The 23,255-nt window shown below is 44.5% G+C and overlaps 2 protein-coding genes across 5 annotated transcripts in view; both read left to right on the top strand.

Moving 5' to 3' along the window:
* The window catches only part of LOC141925753 (uncharacterized), a 64,509-nt gene extending 63,707 nt beyond the window's left edge, over positions 1–802 (top strand). Inside the window, exon 42 of the mRNA XM_074830251.1 lies at positions 396–802. Coding sequence (XP_074686352.1) covers positions 396–398 — 3 coding nt within the window. The 3' untranslated portion in view covers positions 399–802. The remainder of the gene's footprint in view (positions 1–395) is intronic.
* A 17,128-nt stretch (positions 803–17,930) lies between these two features.
* Positions 17,931–23,255, top strand: part of MACROH2A2 (macroH2A.2 histone) — a 28,356-nt gene continuing 23,031 nt past the window's right edge. Inside the window, exon 1 of one of the 4 annotated variants that reach the window (XM_074830244.1) lies at positions 17,931–17,996. The gene's annotated coding sequence lies outside the window, so the exon portion shown is untranslated. Of the gene's footprint in view, positions 17,997–18,212; positions 18,434–19,511; positions 19,534–23,255 lie in introns of those variants that run through there. The other 3 variants (XR_012623923.1, XM_074830243.1, XM_074830245.1) reach the window with 3 other exon arrangements.

The following is a 23,255-nucleotide window of genomic DNA, read 5'->3' as shown; positions in this document are numbered from 1 at the left end:
GTGTACGTACCTCTCCCCTCCACTCTCCCTTTGTTTGATGGTGCAGCTGCCACGGGAGTCCCCTCCTGAGGTTCCCGCAGACCCCTCTGCCACTCCTCGGGGTCTAGCCCACCTTCAGTACCTGCTGAGTGCATTAATGCCAAGTACTCAAGCCACGGTGATAGGAAGAAAGACAGCTCGGATCAAACCTCCCACCCTCGCTGCCCAGGGAAGTGAAAAGGATCTCTGCTGAGATCCAGCACCATTTCTTTTCCTCCTGGAGACGCCAGAGCCAGCTCCCCTAACACTGTCCCCCTGTCCATCCACCCCACGAAGCGGTCCTTCCCCCCTGCTGAGCTGTCACTAACAACTGTTAGTGAATTGTCACTAACACCCACTTATGTTTTCTTTTGCAGTGATGATTCTAACCCTGGACTGGCCTGTGTGTGTTACTGTACATAGAATATTTATTTTTATACAGTGTTCTTTTCTGAAATTCTGAAAGTTATGCATTTTTACAAATTATCAAAAAGCTGCATATTTTTTGTACAGAAAATACTAGATCTCCCTTCTTCCCTGTTTGTCAGTTCTCTGTATAATTCTGTGTCTGCATTATGCTTGTTTTGTCATGGAGTACAGCTGTAATATTTACATGATATTTGTGCACACATGATGAATATAGGAACTTAATAAATTATTGCATTAAAAGTGCCCAAAGGAACTGCCCTGTATAGATTTAAAGGTCATTTTCATTTTTCAAGCTGGAATCATTCAAGAATGTTTCAAAATATTGTGCATTTTTATTAAAGTGAAATATAAACAATTTTGTTGTGACTAAATGAAGGTGTTGCTGAAAAACCTCACAGTAGCCACTGTACACCGGGAATGTAGAGATTCCATGATTAATAATTACCAAACAAAGTCTGTTTCTTGATCAGATTCAGACAGCCAAGTGCAGCCTCCCGCCAGCCCCTCTAGAGGCTGCTCCTTGGCTGTGCAGGAACGGTAACACCTCCAGGCGCTGTGGAGTTAGCGTGTACAAAGATATTTTAGCCTCTGGCTAAAATAGAGCACCTCCCATGAGCTGGAAATAATAAAAAATAAAAATAAAATAGAGCAACTCCTATGAGCTGGAATAACCCTCATGACAACGAGCCCTGGTTGGCAAGAAATTCTAACATCTTTCTAAATTGTAGGCCTGCAAGTAGCTTAATTAAAGCCTCATTTAAAATTAAGCATATGGCAGAATACCTTGATGATATCCTAATGAATGTTTATTAGAGAAATCAATCCACATGGCTTTTTAAAATGTTAACCAAATGTCGCATGCAAATTTGCAGAGCATGTCATTATAATTTACATATGTACATCTTAATTATCCTTCTTGACCTACCTTCGTTAATGTCTCAAGTCTAAACTACCCATCAAGAAAAATTATACTATCAAACTAAAGTGAACATCACAACATACTTTTCTTAGAAAATGAGCAGAGGAGTGGAAGCCTAAATCTGCTCCCTAAAAGACATCCACTTCCCTTGGTCCTTCACGTAAGGGGGACAGACAGTTTGCAACCCAGAAGTTTCAGGGGGATGGAGAAGCTATTGGTACTTAAAGATCCCAGCGGAGAAGCACAAGTGGTAATTCATTAGTTAGACTGATCCACTAAAGTCCTGCTCTTTGCATGATGTTGCTGCTACAGAAGGAGTTCAGCACCCTCTCCCACAGCATCATACAGTCTTTACCTGGAGTGCTGTATGTGCAGATCATGGGCTGTGTTCACAACAGCTTCTGGCTACAGCTGTGCCAGCTGAAGTGGTCCCCACCACCGCAGCCACCTCCTATACTCAGCTATTCAACCCCTATACTCAACGATTCATCTGTTTACAAGCTATTAATTGGTTATTTTTTTTCCAACTGCTTCCATACAGCCTTTTAGCACCATCAGAGTAAAACAATAGAGTCAGAGATGTGCTCTTGTATGCAGAGGAAAAGGCCTGTCAGGCACTGCCCAAGGAACTGAGCCCAGCCCCTGACTGTTGCAATCCATTTGTCCCCTCACCCTTTCAGAAATTTATTGAACTTCATCTAAAAACCAGTGAGGTTTCTACTGCTCTGTGTCCCTTGCCTCCCCGACCCGCAGGCCGTTCCCAACTCAGATCACTCTTGCGGTTAGGAAACTCCTTGCAATTTTCAACCTAAACTATCTCCTGATATGTACAACCATTTCTTATGTTAACATTGTCCTTTGGATGAAACTTTTCCACGCATGATGTTTTCATGAGATGCTCAAGGTACTGGAGCTGAAATGGTACAGAAGGAAAATAAACTGCAGCAAGGGATTCTTGTTTGTTTTCTCAGTAATATAGCTCATTAATAGAAGACCCAGCTCTGTGTCGTAAGGCTTTGCAGCTGTGAAGCTTAGCTAATTGGAACAGCATTTATTTAAGCTAACTCCACACAACTCTGGTGTTTTAATTACACACCTGTTAAACACAATAAAGACTCAGTGAGGGTCTTTAGGTTTTGGAAGGTTATAGTAGTGGCAGCAGTGAACTTCTACTCTGGTCTTGTAGCCTTTGGCACACAAGGTAGGTAGTTTGAATGCTTCAGCCTGTTCTAAAAATGCTACAGATCCCTAGAAGAACCTGCCAATGTCTCCTGTTCCCTTTGGTGTCTGTAGCGTCTTTTTGGTTTGTAACTGTTATTTGTGGTTGCACTGCATGGGATTGTCTTTGCTTGGGTTTGCCTGATCTAAAAGCAAACAAAGCACGTGGCTGTTGTGTTGTCTGGATGCAGCTACTGAAAGGTAAAGGCATCTCAAGGTGGTACTGTATCTGGTTTATTTCTTTGGCTGTTTTTCGACTGATATATTTGTAAGAGAGAAAGCTTTTGCCTGAGGCACAGGGGACCTTGAAATGCAATTGCCAGAACTCTTGAAAGTACCTGACTTGTGTCAGCAAAGAGGCAGGGGAGGAGGGGAAAACTGAGCAAAAGCGGTTTGATCTCCTTTACTTCCAGCTTTGCCCCAACATAACTGGTTTGTTATCAGTGGAGATGCTCCTGCCTTACACCAGTGTGAACCAAGGAGACACTGGTGCCACAATTTCCATAGAGTCAGATATTTTCTGTCAGCAAAACACAGATATACACAGAGAGTGTGTCAACACATGCCCTTATCCTTATTACCTTATTCTTCTTCATTATCTCAGATCATTCTGTTTGTGGCATTGGTTTGACTTCAAATTAGCTGCTGGACGCTTAAGGTGTTTATTGTGGGCAGTGGAGTTCCTGACCTCCTGAGACTTGTTTACCTTCCTTTGGTGTAGCCATAAAAAGCAGAACTTAATTCAGCAAAAGGCATTTTAAAACCTTTCTAAGAATAGTATTCTGGAGGAGAGTCTACTGACTTGAAAACTTGTTTACCTTCTACTTTTTACTCCAAACCAGCAGCTCCTTTTGCATCCTGGCAAAAGGGATTGATAGACTTCAGCTGTGAAGAAAACTCAGCTCTTAGACCTCGTTCTCAAGGGCACTGATGTAGCTGATTCCTACAGGTTTCTCTAGGAAGTGGGCACCTAAGTAGGAGTGGCATACCTAAAGGCTTTTGTGAGCTCAGCCGGTGACTCTGAACGCTGGCAGACGGTGCCTAGTGTGGGTGGGTATTTTGGTGATCCCACAGTGTCTCTGTAAGTTTTGCCTCTGTTGGGCATTGAGTCATGAGTGTCTGGCGCAGCTGATTACCAAGAAAACACACATCACCTCCCGTGGCATACATACAGAGAGAGGGAAAGGACCTCAGGTTATTTGCAGCAGTTGCACTAAGGTATAGAAGATGAAAGACAACTGATCTAGCACTGGGGGAAAGGTACGTGTAAGATAACTGTCGTAAAGGTTGGAAAAAGGTGACAAACGTTCCCCGTGGTTGTTGCAGACCACAGCCTGGGTTTTTTGAACTGAAGTATATCAGATAACTGTTTCAGATTGCTGTTCCTACAGCCCCTGATATTGATACAATCTCATCAGCCACTGGGGATAAACCAGAGGTGGTGAATCAGTGAACCTGGGGGGTTAGCTGCTCTTCCCAAACATAAGTGCCTTGCATTTCAAGAAAAACCCAAAGGGCAGAAGCTGGGTTTAAACACCCTGAATCTGACTGTTTAGTTTCAGGGTCCACCCCTACTAAAAGCTGTAGCTGGGTTGTCAATGACTGTTAATTCTGCCTGGCCATTTTCATGTAAAACCATTTGTCTGACACTTCAAGGGTCAAACTCCTTGGCTGATAGCCAAAAAGTGAGACAAGTCTGAGGGTGGAGAAGCTTGAGAAATGACAGCAGAATGAAAGGAGAAGGAGGACCTTCCTGAAGATTTGCTGGAGATGTTTTGCAAGTTCCCTCCCTGGAGCTCGGGAAGAGTTCTTCAACTGCACACCAGGAACCGGTGCCCAGATGCTGCCTGCTGGGGCTGCAGGAGCTCGGCGTGCCAACGCTTTCTGCTTTGCTGTCTGTCTTCTCCCAGAGGCCAGTGGCAGGGTCTGAAAATGACACCATTTATAGTCTTTTTCTTTGGTCATTTTCACTTCATTCTATTATTGTGGTCAGACTCTTCAGATGAAGAATTAGGCTCATTTTCCAGCAGCTGCTGTATAAATGAGTACAAGACTTAGGCAATATTTCGGGGGGGGGGATTCTTTGACTCAAGAAAGAAATCCTTCTTGAACAATTATCTTAAGAAAAATCAGCAAAACCCCCCATGTTCAGTTCAGAGTGCTGCTCAGAGAGGTCATGATAAAACTTTTTGCTACCGTTTCTGGTTACCGGATGACAAACTTTCACCTGTATCGTTGATGATTCCATCTTTAACCTTTTCATCATAAACTTTCTTCTCCTGTTAAATTATAAAGAAATGATGGGTTTTTTGCCAAAAAGGGAAAACCATACTGGATTTTGAGGGCATGAAATATCTCATCAGAGGAGGAAAATATGGAGTGTGGAAAAAAAAAAAATCTGGTTTCACTGAATAATTCCTCTGCTTCGTGTACTTCTGCTTTGGTCTCCACCATCCACACTGGATGTATTTTGTCTGGAGCCCTCCAGAAATATTATTCTGCTGGCCCATTAAGGCCCTTTTTGTGGGTACCTCTCAACAGATGTACTTCCAGATGGGGAAATAAGGATCATGAGGGTTAAATTCCACTGTTACATGTTTTAATACATTCACTGAAGGGAAATAAAGATTCGGCAAAGTGCTGAGGGGTGCAGAGGATGTTTTCCAGCTGTCGGAAGGGCAGAATATACAACTCTGGGTACTTTGCAGCAACTGCCGTGCAAATCTGGCATCCCTTACTCAGTTCCTATTGCTGAAGGTTAAATTCTGTTCACATATAAATTATAGCGTCTTTCCACCACAGCTCTTGCAATTTATTAAAAAAACCCCTAATATTAATTATTAAGTACATATCTTACAAACATGACTCATAACATTTCTACTTCATTGAGTGCACGGGGAATCCCATTCACCCAAGCACTAAAACACATATTTAACTTTGAGCATGTGATTCCCGTTGGCCCAAATGATGCTATTTGCATATTTAAGTACTCTGGTGAATCAGGGCTATTATTATTAGAGTTAATGAATGTGATATTATCTAAATCATTAGGCAGAACTAAATGATAAGCAATTCACATCACAGTTCAGAGAGAAAGCACTGATTTCAAGTTCAAAGTGATGTCTTTTAAATCAGGGCAAGTCCCAGAAAGGCAATAACCTTCATTCAAACACCCTCTGCCAACTCGGCTGGAATAATCCTGACCTTCTGATAAGGACGCCTGTACCCCGCACCCATCTCCTCTCACCAATGCAGTGAAAGTCTACTGTTAAAATAATTCCAGGGTTACAAAGATCAGGGGAAAAAAAATTCTACTTTCTGTTTCATCTGAAGAATTGCAGTTTTTTTCTTAAGACTTCCAACAGATTTATTCGGTCAATAGAGTAGCAGGGGAATAAATTGTTTCAGTTAGGAGCCAGGCTGATGAAAGGGTTAACTTATTTTATTTGTATTTTTTATTTTTACTTTTTTGTGGGGGGGAGGAGGGGAGAACATGACCAGAACTGCAGGCGGTAGGTGTGCTTTTTCTTCTTTTTTAATGAAAAATATTATATATATAGTTTGATAATGTTACTTTTACTTTTCTTTTTATTAATGATTTTGGGGGGCAATTTGTTTGCTCTTTTCTGTTTTCTTGTGTTTTCTTTTAGGTATATTTTTACTGGGCTTTTGGAATAAGTTTGTAAAAATTCCTCACCCAAAATGTCCTAAGGACATTCCGATCATGGTTTTTCTCCCTAAGTTCAGTAGTAAAACGGTGCTCTCCATAGGCAAACCAGTTTTTAGTGGGAATAAACATATCCACACAGGCCACACCTAGGGACCAGGTACCAGTGACCTCTCCCAGACAAAATGGTCTCTCCAAAACTCTCCATTTACATTTACAAAATTCAAAAGGGCTATGTTAGGGACCAGTTGATTGAAAATGGTCTCTTCTGATCTTAGGTGGTCTGTCATAAAGCAATTAGTCTGGCAAGAGTTGCTGTGTCCTCTTCAGTAGCATTCTACGGCCCGAAATCTGAGGTTTAGCTAGAAAGCTCTGAAATAGCAATTAAATGAAACGTTTTCTTGAAAACAGCAAGCTGTTGGTAGTTACCTACTAAAGTACTGTTGTCTCTTGATGTTGTTTTCCCTCCTCTAAATCCAGCAATGCATTCAAGTTCAAGCTTATCTTTAGGCTTTGCTTCACACTGAACCTACATGCAAATGCTTTGCTGAATGAGGGTCTCCCTTTCTTTTACACTTTTTCTGTTTTTTCCCCTTCCCGTTTTTGTCCCTATTGCTTCCAGATGTCTTCATCCCAGAGTGGTTACTTATTTTTCTGCGTTTTCAGAAAATCTGTTGGTCACATTTTGATCATTTTTTCACTCACTTTTATTACCTGTCTTTCCTGCTATATTTCCTCCCTTCTCGTACTCCTTCATTGTCAAACATTTGCCATGATGTTTGCATCAGATCAAAAACATGAATTAAGATTGTAGATGTTTGTTGATAGTTTTGGGAGTTGACTGTAAAGCTTCTATTGATTTAAATGCTAGGCAGCAAGACCAGTTTAGCTTTGTAGCTTTCTTATGATTTTGTTTGCTTGTTGAAGTTGTTTAATAAATTTGTTCTTTTTTAAACAAACTTAGAATTAGTCAGAATATTGCAGATTTTTTTTAAAGAAAAACCTGCTAAACTTTTTTTTTTTCCTGCAAAACATGACTTTGAACTGCTGTCACAGTTTAGTAGGTTAGGCATATTAATAGTAGGTACGAGAAGGACTGGTTGTGAAACTTGTGGAGCGGAACTTGTATTCTTGCTTTCCATTGCACGCCGTTTGTCAGTCCATTGTCTCTGGTGGGGGGTTGCTGGGAGTGTGAAATTCCATTTTGTGATAATTCCATTGTTTTCTCACAGTAATGTTTCAAAATATCGCTTCAGTAAATCTTCCCTTCTACACTCCTGCAAAGATTTGCTTTCACCCCGATGCTGCGCACCACTGGCAGTGCCACAGACCAAGCAGTTTCACCCTTTTGGGGAGCCTTCCCGGGGAAGCGTGCTACCTCAGAGGTGCATGTGGACCATCGGTCTGCGATGGCACCGAAGGCAGAGGTACCCCAGAGAGCGGGAGGGAGGGAGGTGGAGCAGAAGTGGCAAACAAGGCACCGCAGCAGAGGCCTCCCGTGGCCTCATCTAGGCTGCTTCTCAGCTGCAGCACCCACTTAGCCTCCATTATTCTTTCCGCTTCTCTAACTGAAGATGATTACTCTATTAATCCTTCTTGTTCCTTGCCATTTTAAATTTAAAGATGGGGTAAACTGGGGCAGAACACTGTCATTGTCGTCTTTCCCCCCACCCTAGCAAAAGGAGGATTGAGAGCATCCCTTTGATGCAGGGTGGAATGGCCTGACTCCACAACATTCCCATAGTTTTTAATGATGCAAAATTGACTCCAGATGTTGAACAGCACAGTAACGGGAGGGAGTTTCTGATTTATGGGGAAAACCTGCAGATGTCATGGGCTCTTCAGTGGTACAACTCGCAGGGCCTGAGTTACAGGCCATATCTACGTTACTGACCAGTGCAGTATGAGAAGAGTAGGTCTGAAGCACAAAACGGGTCCTGCCAAGGAACTGTCTTGTTTCAGGAGGCTTAATTTTTGTCTGCTCTGGGCTGGCACAGTGGTTAGTGAACGACTAACCCCTGCCATCAGTGGTTCGGACACATGAGGCGTGCTGCTGGAGCTCACCTTCTGGTTCAGTTTCATCTAGCGGGAATGCAGTTTGTATATTCAGAGACTGTTTTGTGCTGTGAGCCGAAGCACAGCACGTGGGCATGATCAGAGATTTGCTTTAAAGGTACTCCTTTGGTCTGGGACGCAGCGGCGATGCAGCGTGCCAGGCTACAGCCTGTGACCTGCTCAGGAGCACGTCTGTGAGGCACCACGCTGTGCTGTGTGAAGGGATTGCTCTCGGCACCCCGGCTTGTGAGGTGGGCAGGAGAGTGTCCCCATCTGTGCCAATTAAACTCAGATACCAGAGTGTTTACTGTTAATAATCAAAGGATATAACTAAGTACTACAGAAAATAAACAGTAGGAAAACCACAGAATAGTACACTTAGTTATTACTACATACAGTTAAGCAAGGCAATGCACCTAATCATTACTACATGATGGGGAGAATAGTGATTAAGAAAGATACCTCACCACTTGCATCCGTTACCATCATCCAGACCCGCAGTCGCTGGGGAGCCCCAGTTGCAGTGAAGATCTGGAGAGCCTGTCCCTGCAAGTGGGAAGTCCTACACGGTGCGTCCACCCCTAGGTGAGGCTTCCAAAGTCGCTGCAAGCGAGTCCAGCCTTATATACCTGAAATCAGCAAGTCAGAATGACTTACACTTTTCTTTGAGCGGAAACATCAGTTTTCATCCTCCTGTTGGATTCCCCCCAAAGCCTGGCCAGGGCTTGGGGGGGAGAACCAAGGGAGTTTCTAACAAGGCCAAACACTTGGGTTCTCAGCCTTGAACAAGGCTGAACAAGGGAAGTTGGATACATTCTCTCAGCATTCCATCCTCACTACTGATTATATTCTGTCTAAGCTATATCTTCCACTAGTGAGCATACATACTTTGTTAATGATCAGATACTAATAATTAATGCTAATAGTAATACAGATTTTACTAATTAACAGATACTAACAATAGATAACGTTTAGTCGTGAGGTTCATCTAAAGGTCAACTTTGTTTCAGGGCCTATTATTCAGGCCCTAGCACTACGCCATCCAGGCGAGTTTACTCGGCCAAGAAAGCTGTGTGGTGTCAAGTAGATACCCCATTAGCATTCGGAAAACTCAGAGCAACTGAAAACCACCTCCCTGATGTACTTCCCCACACCTGGAATGCTTGCGTCATTGGCACTGCCCCTGTTTCTCATCTTTATATAATTTGGACACCAAATTCTTTGATACTGGGACACTTTCTGTCAAAGATCTGCTCATCAGCCAGCATCAGTCAAATGTTATTGACCTAATCCCTGCAGGGGAATGATTTCTGAAGCAATTTGTTGTTGTTGTATATCTGTTTTCCTTGAATTTTACAAGAGAGGCTTTACTTTTTTTTTCCTTTGGTGGCATAGAATGTACAATATTTAATATGCCTGTAGTAAAGTGATGAGTTACGAGTAGATCCTGACAGGGCATTGTTTCTGCGCATCTCTTATAAAACAGTGATTGAGTGAGACATTTAAATCTGAATACACTTTTTACACTTTTTTTATATTGAACTTTTCAGCCTGTATATTAAATATCCAATGTTATTTGACATTCATTAATGTAAGTGCTGTAATATACTTTTGTGTTACCAGTAATTATTACTGTCATTGTGCTGATTCTAAGACATTATTTCAACTCCTTTTGACATAGTTTAGCTAGTGGAATTTTTTGGCCTTGAAGAAATTTCCACACTAAAAAATTGCTAGAATGAAGAGAACAAAGGGCTGGTTTTTTCCCCCCAATCTTTTCAACCTCAGTAGAAGCTTCTTCAGCCAAAATGAGCATTTGCTTTTTCTTATCCACTTTTTCCTGGTAGTATGATAACTATTTGCTTTGTCTTTTAATCCTGGAAATTCTGAATTCCATGTTGACCATTTCTAGCAGTATTTTAGAAAAGCAGAGATAGCTGTGCTATAAGGAGTTACTGATCATAACAGAATTGAAATATTGTAGTTATTTTGTTTTCTTTATAAATATTTTTTCCACTATTAAGTTTTTATGCAAATCTTTTCTCAGTGTGATAAAAATTGAAAAGACACTAAAGGATTAAACACTTAACACGTACGAGGAAAGGGATTCAGTTACATGATTTCCATCTGTATGAATGAAAAATAGCTGACAAATTTTTATGTCAGCACAAAAACTGTGCCTCAGTTTCCTATTGCCTGTGTCCGTTAGCTAATCCAGTGATTTCAATGAAACCACACCTGTCCTTGAAACTAGGGGTACACTTGAAGAACTTGTTGAATTGCAGCTCAGTAGTAAATAAAATTCAGTTTTGTAAAAGTAAGCTGCTGCTTAATTATAGTGCCTTTAAAGCATTTCTACCTTCTTGTAAAAGTTGGAAATTTTATATGTTTAATCACCAAGTATGCATTTATCAGATAAAGAAAATAGTGCTTATGTTATTTGGAGGTGCTGTTTTATATTATGATGAAAACTGCTACGCAAGAGCTGTATATTGCTCTGTTAAATACCTTAGCCTATTCACTACATCATTATGAGAACAAAGATGAGAGATTCCAGGAGGAAGTTAGTTTGGGAAATGGACTTTTGGAAAACCAAAGGAGGGCTAAAAACCCAGGCAAGAGGTAAGGAAAAATGTCTTGGGTTGACGCCATATTTAAAGTGTGATCCCACCGTTTTCCAAGAGGAGTCTGCTGAACTCCCCGTGCCTTGTGTTGAAGCTGTACTCCTTTGTGTCAAGGTTTTAGTGAGGTTTCTATTTTAATTTGCGTGCCATGCTTATTCCAGTACAATCAGCATTTGTTACATGTGATGTACATACTTCTACCTTTTATAAAAGTACCTGTTTTACTTACACATAGTTTCTGTCTTTTGTGAATGACAGCTGATGCAAATAATAAACCATAAATTCAGTTACACGTCGCCTTTCCATTTAGGGATGGTTTTTTAGGTTAATATCCTAAGGCAATCACGCCATCTGCTGTTTTCCAGTCAGCCCCAGTAACTAGGGAACTAGGTGGTGAATTTCAACCGGTTTGGCAGAGGGAGAGAAGTCTCAAAAATACTGTTATCACCAGCTCTGTGAAAATAGACGGCTGGGTAGAGGACAGAGCCCTACTTACTGTCTGTGCTAAGGGAAAGGCAGCAACATCAGCTGCATGATATTACTGGACACTGGGGAATCTGCATGGGAGAAAGACAGCCTGAACCCTCCCACTGCATGAACAGCCTTATTGGAGCTCCTCTTAAGACATGAATTAATCGACCATAAAACACAAAGCTACACAAATTATGGAACTGAGAGAGCACGCACAAACAGAGGGGACAGAGCCAACACCAGAGGAAAGTAGAGACTGACTCACTAGTTATGCCCATGCTGAAATGATCATCAGCTTTGTGTGTTGTCTTGTTTTTCTCAGAATTGAGAGACTCAATAACAAGGCGTACATCTATCTCAAAGTCCAGGAGTCGGCAGGTATTTGCTAAGGGACTCTACAGTAAAATGTCTGCTCAGTTTCTAAGAATCCCTGCTGATGCAGGAGAAAAAAAACCCAACAAATGAGATGACTGAACCTTTGGCAAATGGTTTGGGGACAGCAGAATCTGTCCTGTTCACTCGGTTTTAGCAAGGCACGGTAATAAGGGGGAAGGTGTCTTTGGCTTTGAATGCCACGACAGCACTACACTCCACAGTGATACGTCCCTCTCATCTAACTTTAAGTAACTGAAAATTAGACATCTGCATTGGAGCAAGTTTCCCTTGGCTCCTTTTGCAGCCAAAGGTGAGAAACAGGCAGCTCCAGGAACATCCATCTCTCCCTCCTCGCTCTGCTTAGAGACTGCTATTTACTCCTCCTCCCCTGTACACCTGGGTTTGTTTCTGTGTTAGCCCCAAGGGCACATGTGCACTGACACAGTGGTGATTCCTTGAAATGAAAGTGATTTGCTGAAAAACCTTTAGCTCTTGAGTTGCCAGACAGCAAAAGTGCGTGCCTTGCTCCTGACCTCCTCTGGGTATAGACATAATTAGCCTTGGATCACCAGGCAAAATCCTCAAGGATCTGGATGTTTAACAGTGACTGATGCATTATGTTATATAGAAAAATGAATGTGTTTGGATGCTCCAAGTTGGAAAGGAGAATGTGTTTGAAATGTATGATTTCTGTCATTCCTTAAGGCTTTAAGGTCACTTTTGATTTATAAAAATGCCTCCTGGATGTATATCGTTATACCCTGGGAGAGCAGTAAAATTTTGCACTTGTGCAATGAATGTATGTTTTGGAGGTTTACTGACTGCTGCTTCAGACAAACATGAGACCCAAAGATTTCAGTGCATCTTCCTATATTTATAGGTCACAGTTTGAGATATTTTTTTTTTTCCCCTGAGGGCTCTGTAGTTAGCAGGGAAAACCCAGTTATTTTAACAATGTAAATTGACTGTTTTAAATCAAACTGAGGAACAATTATGAAAGGAAATAAGCAGTGCTGTCCTGTCCTGTGAAGTTTCTCTGAAAAGAACTTGGAGCTTAGTGGTCCTATCCAGGAAGACAATGTGCTTGTAAATGTCACCAAAGAGAGGAAAGGTGTATCACAGCTCCAAACTATACCAAAGAGCGTAAATGCAAAGGGACAAACATCTTTACCAGCACAGGAAAAACTGATCTGACATAACTACAAAAAATCCCTTTGCAACATAGTGAGGATTATGATCTAGTTTTATACGTGAGATGCCAGTTTGCTAAGAAAGTATCCTGCAGTACATATCTGGAGTGATCTGTAGATGAACGACTTGATGATCAAGTTCTACAACTGCCAAAACCAAAACACAATTGCATCAGAAGTCCCCAGGCACCTCCTGGGATCTCTCACTTCCCCACTAAAAAAACTGTGCTATAGTAAAAGCACAAACATTTTGTTGCAAATACTTTGCTTCAAGAAATTCACCTGTGTTACAGATAGAGGCTTGTCTGCCTCTTAGATTGGCAGTGCTTGGTTATCATGTTAATCTGTGGCCAAATGCATCACTCACAAATATATCCCTTTATCCATCCAGCTTTCCTCAAACTCAGAAACTGGGATAGATTTTTTTTTTTTTTTACTAGCTAATATCAAAGTTGCATTCCTTTGGAAGCACAGAGCAACAAGCCAAGAGAATCAGCTGTGTCCTTTCTCGTATTGCCCCCCCAGTTTTCTTAGCTAGAAGTCCTAACCTTCAGAGAGGCCATTCCATATGTGTGATCACCACAACAATTTTCCCCCTACCTTACCCATTTCTAGCTATTATTTCTCAGCTGTGGAGAGGAATCCTACACTGTTCCTCAGTGGAACACAATGTTATTTTCTGGGGTTTGTTCCCTTATTCTTTTTTCCATAATTCTGAAAGATATATTTGTAAATCTCCATTTGTAAAAAACCCCCATGATTATTGTGAATAAACATGACTATTGTACTAAATTAGTATTTTTACTAATGACTTTTACTAATGACTAAAAAATAATTGAGCCAAGACAATGATCTCTGCAGTCTGCATTGATGTGTTTAAGGATAAGTATTAAGGATTAAATCACTCCTTTTTAAATAACAAGGATGAAAACAGTCTTTTAATTTTTTTAAGCTAATAAACAGCATTTAATTTTTACAATCAGTTGGTGTTTGGGCAGGAAAGACCTCTCTCCTTGCTTACATGTTAGCTAATCTGTGACTTCTGAAGACATCCTAACCATCAATCTACCTTAAACACCATGTCAGGACCTGACACACACAAAAATGTTTAATTCTGAAGTACATGGGATGATCTAATTTAAAAAATACTACCGTGAGAGAGTTCTCCAAAAAGTTAGGATTTAGCTTTTCTGTCGTCTTTAAGAAGAAAATCTCACTGTACACAACCTACAAGTGTAATAACCCCATGAGCAGTGTGGAGGAGGGGTTAAAAAATGGCTCAAAGAGGGGGGAGGGGGGGAAGTTAATACAGAAATATAGATTAAATGTAGAACTCAGTTATTATATCTGTTATCTACTGCCATAATATATACACACATCACCTTTGATTGTATTGGGTTATCCTAGTGACATGACAACGCTTACACTGATTTGATAAAATTCCTGGATTATACATGCCCATAAAATAGAGCTTTCAGAATACTTGACATTACTGTACTGCCAGGATGACCCTGGATGCCTGCCAGCCTAAGCAAGAGTAGTAAAGCTGTATCTCTTGGTTCTGAAGCTATGAAATATTCATTACGATGTTTGATATAACAGCTTCTGTCCAAAAGTGAGAGTGCCATAAACAGGCTGTTTTGCCAATAGCTGGAGAGTTAGGCAGTCAGCAGTCTATAAATGCTCCATCAATAGATATGTTGTTTATTTTGACAAAGTAACAGATTGTATTTGCACTTGGAAGTCAACTGGCAGATGGGCTTTGCACAACCTAGCGAGGGCAGACTCCGCTCCTGCTGACTGGGAAAGCTCTCTTTCAATCCAGCATTGCAAATTTTTGTATTGAAGAACGCCAGTTAGTAATAATTCCTCCCTGAACAACTTGATCTAAACGGCCAGAACATAAAGCTATTGTGACCAAAAATCTTGGACTTTCAGGCATCTTCTGCATTACAGAATTTGTGAAGATACCCACCCTGCCAATTCCTCACCGCGTGGTTTAGGTGACCTACTGCTTCACAACTTTTCCGTTGCAGCCTTAGCGTTCAACAACAAACTCAGAGCTGGAGAGAAAACCCCTTGTACCTTAATTGCTCTGGAAAAGCAGGCAGTTACTGCAGAACAGTTTATGTGTGGTAACTCTCTGTTCAAATGCTGCCTTGCTCTGTCTGTTCTGCTCAAAAATTTTTGTTCTCGTGTCTCAAAGCAACTCAGAATCTTCCAGAAATACTTGAAGCAACATAAAACATACATTAATGCTGTTACCGTTTAGGTTAAGGACAAACTGTATCTGCTGGAGAGATACAGAGGTGAAATTCAGTTTATAGTGGGACAGTTAAAAACCACAAAAGCAGGAAAAAAGGCATTACAATTCAGACATCTATGGCTGACTTAAAAAAGTAATTTAAGCCCAGTGGTACACTATGCAGGTCTTTGACCACCTCCTCTCTCACACTTCTCCCAGCACTCCCACTTCCTTCAGTCTCCTGCTGCGGGGAGGCCGCGTTACAGTTGGTGAGCTGATGGCCATTCCTTAGCCATGGCAAGGGTAGCCAAGCATCCAGCTTTTCCCATGCTGGTGCTGCTCCCTGAACACAGAAACTCTGCCCAGGCTGCAACCCCCAAGCAATAACGTAAGCAATAGCAGAAACCAGCTGCAAAATAGGAGATCCTTTCTCTCACACCTGCTCTACTGCCAGGAGCACAGTGACTTGCTCAGGGACGTGACCACTCCTGCGATGTACTGTTCTTACTGACCATGTGAAAACTGGTAGCAAGCTGGTGTGGGTGATAAAGAAGAAATTGAGGGAATTAGATTCTTATTTCAGGGAACACCAAAGCTGTATTAGGAGGCCGCAGCCCCGCACTCACTGGACGTGACATTTGATGACCATGTTCACAGAATCGTCTAGGTTGGAAAAGACCTTGAAGATCATCCAGTCCAACCATTAACCTAGCACTGACAGATCCCAACTACACCAGATCCCTCAGTGCTATGTCAACCCAACTCTTAAACCCCTCCAGGGATGGGGACTCCACCACCTCCCTGGGCAGCCCAACGCCCAACAACCCCTTCTGGAAAGAAATACTTCCTAATATCTAGTCTAAACCTTCCCTGGCGTGATTTTGTGTTATACTATGAAAGGCAAATGTGAAGAGGAGCCCCACCCGTACATCAGTTTATTTCACCTGATCCATCGAAAGGCACATACCTACGTGGTGGATGTGAAAAACACAAAATTAAAGCTGAAAAGATGCCTGAATGTAAGGAGAATGTTGTTTATAAACAGAAAAATGTTTCTGTAAACAGAATGAGTTGTCCTAATGTTGAAAGTTTGTCTCACATAGAAGATACAATTTTTTTTTCCTTTAAATACCTCCTACACGTTTGTGCTTGTTATCACACAGCAACTATTTGATGTTAATCTGTAACAAACCAGGGACGTCTTCAAAAATTCGTGATACTTGTCCTGTGTCATCTCAAATTATTTTTAATTACAAAGCTATGTATCACATGCATGATTGATAGGATTATTGGATGCAATTATTTGTATCTGGAAGCAGAAAAATGTAAATGCTCTTCCTCCTTTTTCACATGGGTTTTATTTACATTGTCGTTCATTTTTATGCTTTGAAAATCTTCTTCGTGTTCCTCCTACCCTCCCAATATGGTTCAATACACTTACAATTCTACAGATATCTTTTTCCTTTGCTAAGTTCAAAGTCTCAACAGGGAAGATCGAAGTAAGACTTCTCCTTACATGTAAAATAATTCAAATTCATACACATGAGTTTTTCTTCCATGGTTTCAAAGAATTTTGACCTTGCTTTCAAGAAGAAATGGGAAAGGGAATAGACTCCAAAGCCTTAATCCACAGAAATGTGTTAGATCTCTTACTCATTGAATGGCTTGCTTAAGAAGAGGAAAGGTATCTTTATTTCCATTTTAATGGCAGTCAAAATAGAGCTGTGGTTAGTGAAATGCTTTACCCAGGGTCGCCGAGCAGCTGAGAAAACCCTGGGTTCTCAACTCACGCCCGCTTTCTTTGGGAGATGGTGTGGTCCACAATTCGTATAACCTGAAGGAATACTTTATCACTTTTTTCCCTACCAAATGCAAGTCTATACAGACACAAAAGTTTACTTTGGCAGAGCCAAAGACAAAGTCCAGGAAGCCAGTGAATCTTTACGATTTTTTGCAGCGACAAAGGGAAAGCTGAAGGCACGACGGATGCTTCTTTTTATCACTCGGTTCTGTTGTTCCCAGCCACCCTCCTAAAGTAATTGTGGCACACGAGATGGAGTGCTCTGGGTTAATACTGTATCTCCTAACGCGTTACAATCACCCCCAAAGATCCTTCAGATGAAATCAGCACAACGATGCAAGATGTTTGTACAGGAATGATGATATAAACCCAATTCCATGTAAAAATATCCCCGAGATCAGTTTAAGAGGTGTAGCCCTGCACTCTTCTGTTTGCATCAGTCTTGTGATCACGTATTTGGCGCTGCCAACAGACATACTGTGAGACTCGTAATACAATCGCTTATTGCGAATCTTAGAGCTCAAGCTCTCAAATCCGTGCAACTGTGGGGGAAAGAAAACATTCAGCTCTCATTTAGAAAGCAAGTTAAGTTTGCAGCCCTCGTGGCCGAGTTGAAAAGCTCGCGAACGCCTTAAACACTCCAATGCAACAAGACACAAAGAGCTGCCGGTACTCTTTGTTACAGCCGTCTTAAGCCAGTTTGGGGATGCTGGAATATTTGGATTAGATGCACCCTACCAAGACGGGTGGGTCACCTTGCCTAAGGGATATAGGGATGGGCGGCTCCTTTCCTAACAAAAACCGGGCAGGGTGGGCGGAGGACCCCGCAAAACCCATCCTCGAGCGTTAGCCCAAGCTGGGACTCCCTTGAAAGCTCTCCGGCTCCAAACTCCTTCATCCCGTGAGCAGGGAAAGGATGGGAAGCCGGGCTTTCTTCCTTTATGCTCCCGACTAATGCAAGCCCAGCGGCTCCGGCTGACTGGGGTCAGGGGAGCCCTTTCTCTCCTGAGCGTGCGTGGGGTGGGGAGTGATGGAAGAGGCGGGGAGGGGGTGCCTGTGGGAAGGCGGCAGCAGCAGCCCTGGGGCCCGGGCAAGGAGGAGCGGCGCGATGTCTGGGAGGGCGGCAGCGATAGGGGGGTTGTTGCAGGCCCGGGCTGCAGTGACTCCTCCTAGAGGCGGTATGCGGAGCAGGAGGAAACCCCTTCCACCCCCCTCAAGAGGAGCAGCCGCCATCGCCATTGAAACATACAATACGGGAAGAGAGCCGGCGGCTGAGGCGGAGCGAGGGCGCGGGCGGGGGGTGGGGGAGCCAAAAAGGGAAGGGGGGGGAGGAGGGGGGGGCAAGGAGAGGAGGAAAAGAGGGGGAGAAAAAGGAAAAAGACAAGGGAAGAGAAGAAGGAGGCGGCGGCGGGCGCCGGCAGGTGAGGGGAGCGGCGGCGCGGGGGGCTCCGGGGCCGCGGCGAGGCCCGCTCCTCTCCTTCCCTCTCCCCGCTCCCGGCCGCCCGACCCACCTCCTACTCCCGCCGCTGCTGCCTTTCTCCGCAGCCGCCCGGGGTTGGGGGGGGGTGGGGGGGAGGAGGGAACCGGCCGTGGCCGTGGCGGGGGCAGCGGCCGGCCGCCGTGAGGGGAGGGGGAGGGGGGGGGGTGCGGCTGTGGGGAGGGACCGCCGCCGGCGACGGTTGGGGCGCGAGGCGGCGGCGCGCGCGGAGCCGGCCCCGGGGGGCGGATGGGGAATGGGGTGGGGGGGGGGGGGGGGGTGTGTGGACGCGAGGCTTCCCCGGGGCCTGCGCGCGGGCCCTGCGCGCCTGCGGCTCTCGTTCGCCGCCTCCCTCCCCCTTCGCCCCGCAGCCAGGCGAAGCCGCGGCGCTTCCCGTTCCGGGAACGCACTTGGCGGCGGTGGCGACGGCCACCACCCCTCGCCGGCGGCGGGTGAAGCCTCCGCGACAGCGGGAGCGAGCCCGCTGAGGGAAGGGTGGGGGGGAGCGTTTGCGCGGGAAAGCCAACGGCCACTCCCCCCCTGCGCCGCGCCTCAGGGCGCCTGCGCGGCCGGCAGCGGAGCGCGCACGCGGCGCCGCCGCGCACCCCCCCCCCCCCCCCCGCCCCTTTCCCGTCGCTCAGCGGCTGCCGGCCAGTCAGCGCGCTCCCTCCTAGCCCGGGCTCCGCTGGGGCCGCCCCGCCGGCAGGTGGGGTCGGTGCGCTGGCCAATCAGCGGGCGAGGCGGTGCCCGCCCACTTAGGGCCGCGCTCCCGGAGCTGCGGGCTTTGAGGGGGAGTGGGCGGGGCGGGCGTGTCCAGGCAACGGGGCGGCGTGCGCGGGGCGGGGCCGCCAGCGGCCGGTAACGGCCGCGCTCCTCAGCGGGAGGCCCGGCCCGGCCCGACCTCAGGTGGCCCCAGGGAGCCTGGTGGTTGACCGGGTTGGCTCACGCGAGCTCGGCAGCTCTCAGCAAGGTCAAAAGAAGACTCGGGTCGAGTCGATGCCGAGGCGCAGCCCCTCTGCCTGCGTGCTGTGCCGTGCCACGGAGGTCAGCCACTGCGGTTTGTCAGGGGAATCTGCAAGGACCCCCGGGTTTTTTCTGGCTTCAGTGTGCCCGTGAAGCTTCATTCAGTAGGAACACGCTCTGTGTTTGTCAGTTTGGTGTGGGATGGGTCCAGGAGATGTACTGCTTGCCCACTGAATAGCGCCATGTTTGCCCATTGGTTGTGCCTTACCGATTTATTCAGGTAACAAGCTTTTGCTTTAGGTCTTGTGAGTTATTTTCACACAGTGGCATTTGCATACGAATGCGCAGTCTAAGTTGACCCCTAGATACAGCATCTTCGGCTTGCTTATCAACTCCTGACTGTTCAAATAGGTCTTAAGCTGGAGATGAGGAAAGTGCAGGCGTGTTGATAGTCCTGCGTGTCCCTGATTTCACTCTTCGCCTGCTGATTTCAAGTTTTCTCAATATTTGGAAATCAAGACTGCTAGACGCCAAGCGCACATGAACCATCCAGAAAAGGTGTCCAGCGCGTCTTTGGTGAATAAATTCAGTAGAAAAGGTTTTGGTACAAAGTCTTGCAAAGGCTTGGGTGTTAATTCTGTGAGCAAGGATACTGAGATCAGCCTCCAGCTGTGCCTGAGCGTTTTTGCCTGTGTGAGCTTCTGGTGTAGCTCCCAGTGTAACGTCCACTTCAGAACCTCTAGTTGTCTGAGGGAGGGCACTTGGCATGCTGTGCTAAATTTTAGTCTGCCAGATGACGTAGCCATCTGTAAAGTACATAAGGATTAGCTGCAATGACAGCTACTTTAATCTGGCTGGGAATTTACCAAATCATTGCTCAAGTATTTAGTAATAATCAGTTGCTACTGTGTGTTTTGTATTTGGTGTAGCTGTTATCTTAGCTTGCCTCTGGCTTGTGTGTGATCTGCGGTGCGAAGAGGAACAGTCAGAATTTACTTTTCTCCACCAGTGTTGCAACAGTTTTGGTGCTATATTGTGCAAACTAAGCTTTCTTTACTGTTTTTTGTGATTTTTTTTTTTTAAGAGAAAAATTTAGATTTGATGTATCGTAGGCATTTTGTACCGCATTGAACTTTCTGATGTGCATCTGTGCTTTCTTGCCAGATCTTGATATGTTAATCTTGAAATTGTTTCCTGGCCAGCTTTTCAAGTTCAGGCTCACTTGAAGACAGCCCCTGTCTGCCGATTGTTCTTACTTTTCTAAAAATTATGTTGTGTCCTTACTGCCTAAAAATGATTATGAGATTTTGTTCTGAGTGTCTGCGTAGGAAGGACTGGAAAGTGTTTTTAAGGCTGCTTTGAGAAAACTTGATCCATCCGGATGTGGTGTGGGATGCAAGTTGCCCAACGGTGAGAGAAATGTCCCAGGGTGGTCCGTTGTTCCAGTGTCCTTGTGCAGCAGTGATAACCATTGGGGTAGAAAATGGGGGGGTGGTGTCTGTAGTGGAAGGACCCTCCAGAGAGTGGCAAGGTGGTAGAGCTCTTTTTCCAGCAGGCAGAAGGAAAATATTGCTGGTTGTTTTGGGCTCTGAAGAAGATTTAATTGACAGAGGAAGGCCCAGCTTGCAAAAGTCTACCCTATTTTCATCATATTGTAGAGATCTCCGGGAGATCTGGTAGCTACTAAATCCCCCATAGCAACACAGGGATGTTGGAGTCATGGCAGAGTAGGAGTGTGCCATGACCAATTAAGGGATTGGAAAAATTAATTGCTTTAAATTGCCCAAGCCTCATGATGTCGTGGTAGCCAGATATAGACGCAGTTCTAACTCAGCGAGGACAGACTTCACATAAATGGCATGGCTGTATTTTTTAATGGAGACTGTAGTTTATAAGGGCAAACGTAGAGACGGTGAATCAGTGGGCAGTGAGGGCACTGATGTGGGTAGACTCAAGCACTTTTCAACTGATAAGCCCTTGATGCTTAGCTGTGTCACCCAAAGAGAACAATTAGGACAGCAGTGCTCAACTTGTAGCTCTTCAGCTGTTGGCAGCTTTGGAGCAGTTCAGGCGCGTACATCACAAACTGCGTCAGGGCTGAGCTGATGTGCATCCTCCAAGGTAAACCAAACCCCAGCCTGGGGCTGGGGCAGCGTGAGCCAGCAGGAGCCGAACCCCTGGGGCCTCGCTGCAGAGCAGGCGTAGCTCTTCTGGGCGAGAGAGCTTCGAGATCCCACGGGCTGACAGTCACCTGAGCCTGTGATCCATTCCCTTAGTGTGCACCCTCCAAGGGTGGATAGTTAGCAACCCCATCATTACTGCGTTTCTTTGTCCAGGTCCACAGGAATTGTTTTCTAGCAGATGTGACTAAGCCATAGCTCGATTTTCCTACCAAAAATCACCTCCCATAGAAGACAAGAACATGCTGTTGTATTGTCATTCCCCAGTATACCCTGGTCCAGGTCAGTTGCAAAGAGGAGAGAGAGAGAGACAGCATTAGCAGAGTTTTGAAACCTCTTTTGTATTTAGGCTCTCACAAAATTCCGCAAACATACCTGATCTGTTACCTGCAGTGTATTTGGAAAAATATTTTGGGATTCTAAAGGTTGCCTTTGCAGCAGGGGAAAAATGGCTGAGACTTGTGGTGAGAGAGAATGGAAAAATTAAGGGGTAAACAGAGATGGAAAGTTCAGTGGGGCAACAGAAGAATGAGCCAGAAGTGATTAATTAAACAGAAATTTATATAATGCAACAGCATGCCCCAGAGCGGTGTGCTTAGTTATACAAATATGTTTTGATTTTTCTATCACAGAGATCAGGTGCAACCACAGTATTTTCTGTGGATGTAAGCTCATGACGTTTGCTTTTTTTTTTTCCCCCCATTGATTTATATGCAGTTGGGATTTGGTACTATAGAAGCAAATATGTGAGAGGTTAGCTTAATATGATTTTGATACATGGTTGGTTGTAGTGTACTCTTTCAGCATGGCTCTCTGTAGGGATTTTGGCGCAGGAGTGAACTCTCAGGTGATGAAACTGTCCTACCGGTATTGCAGGAATCAGATTGTAGCCTAGTGCATACATTTATTAAGTTCCACCTTAAAATGAGTTATTGTTGCTGGTATTACTCATAAGAGAAGGCTGTTCCAGAAGTTCGCTCTTCTGATGGCTAGAAACCTAATTCCCAGCCTACGTTTATTCATTAATTTGAATGTCAGTTATCACGAACTGAAAAGGACACTTCGTAAAGGTTAATCAGTAGCATAACATGAAATTGAAAGTTTATAAAGGGTTTGTCACAAATTACAAATTTCATTGAGCAAGAGGGCTGGAGGAAGGGATCTCAAGAGATCACCTTGTCCAGCTTCCTGTCCCAAGGCAGATCCAACGCTGCCTGTGCCATTTCTGACTTATATCCTCTAACGGATTTAGAGTTGTCCTGGAGGGACGATTCTGCCACCTCCCCGTCTGACCGAGTCCAGTGCTCCGCTCTCTTCCCCGCTACACAGCTTTTGTAAGAGCTGCTCTTCTCCTGGCACTTTTATGGGGAACGCTTGGTCCCTCCACCTTCGAAGCAGTCCTTTAGAGAAACACCACGATCACGTCTCCCCTCTTTGCCTTCCCTTTTAGTTTGTGTCAGACGTCCGATCATTCTTACCACCCTCCTCTGAATCCTCGTTGCTCTGCATGGCTGAGGCACGGTATCAGCGGTAGGACACAGCTCCTCAGCTCAGCGCTGGCTGTCCTCCTTACTTAAACACTTCAGTGCAAGGTTTGCCTTTCTGTAACAGCTCTTTTTTCCC

This window comes from Strix aluco, chromosome 7 (genome assembly GCF_031877795.1).
Source record: "Strix aluco isolate bStrAlu1 chromosome 7, bStrAlu1.hap1, whole genome shotgun sequence".
Classification (NCBI taxonomy): Eukaryota; Metazoa; Chordata; class Aves; order Strigiformes; family Strigidae; genus Strix; species Strix aluco.
This window is presented reverse-complemented; position numbering and strand designations above follow the sequence as displayed.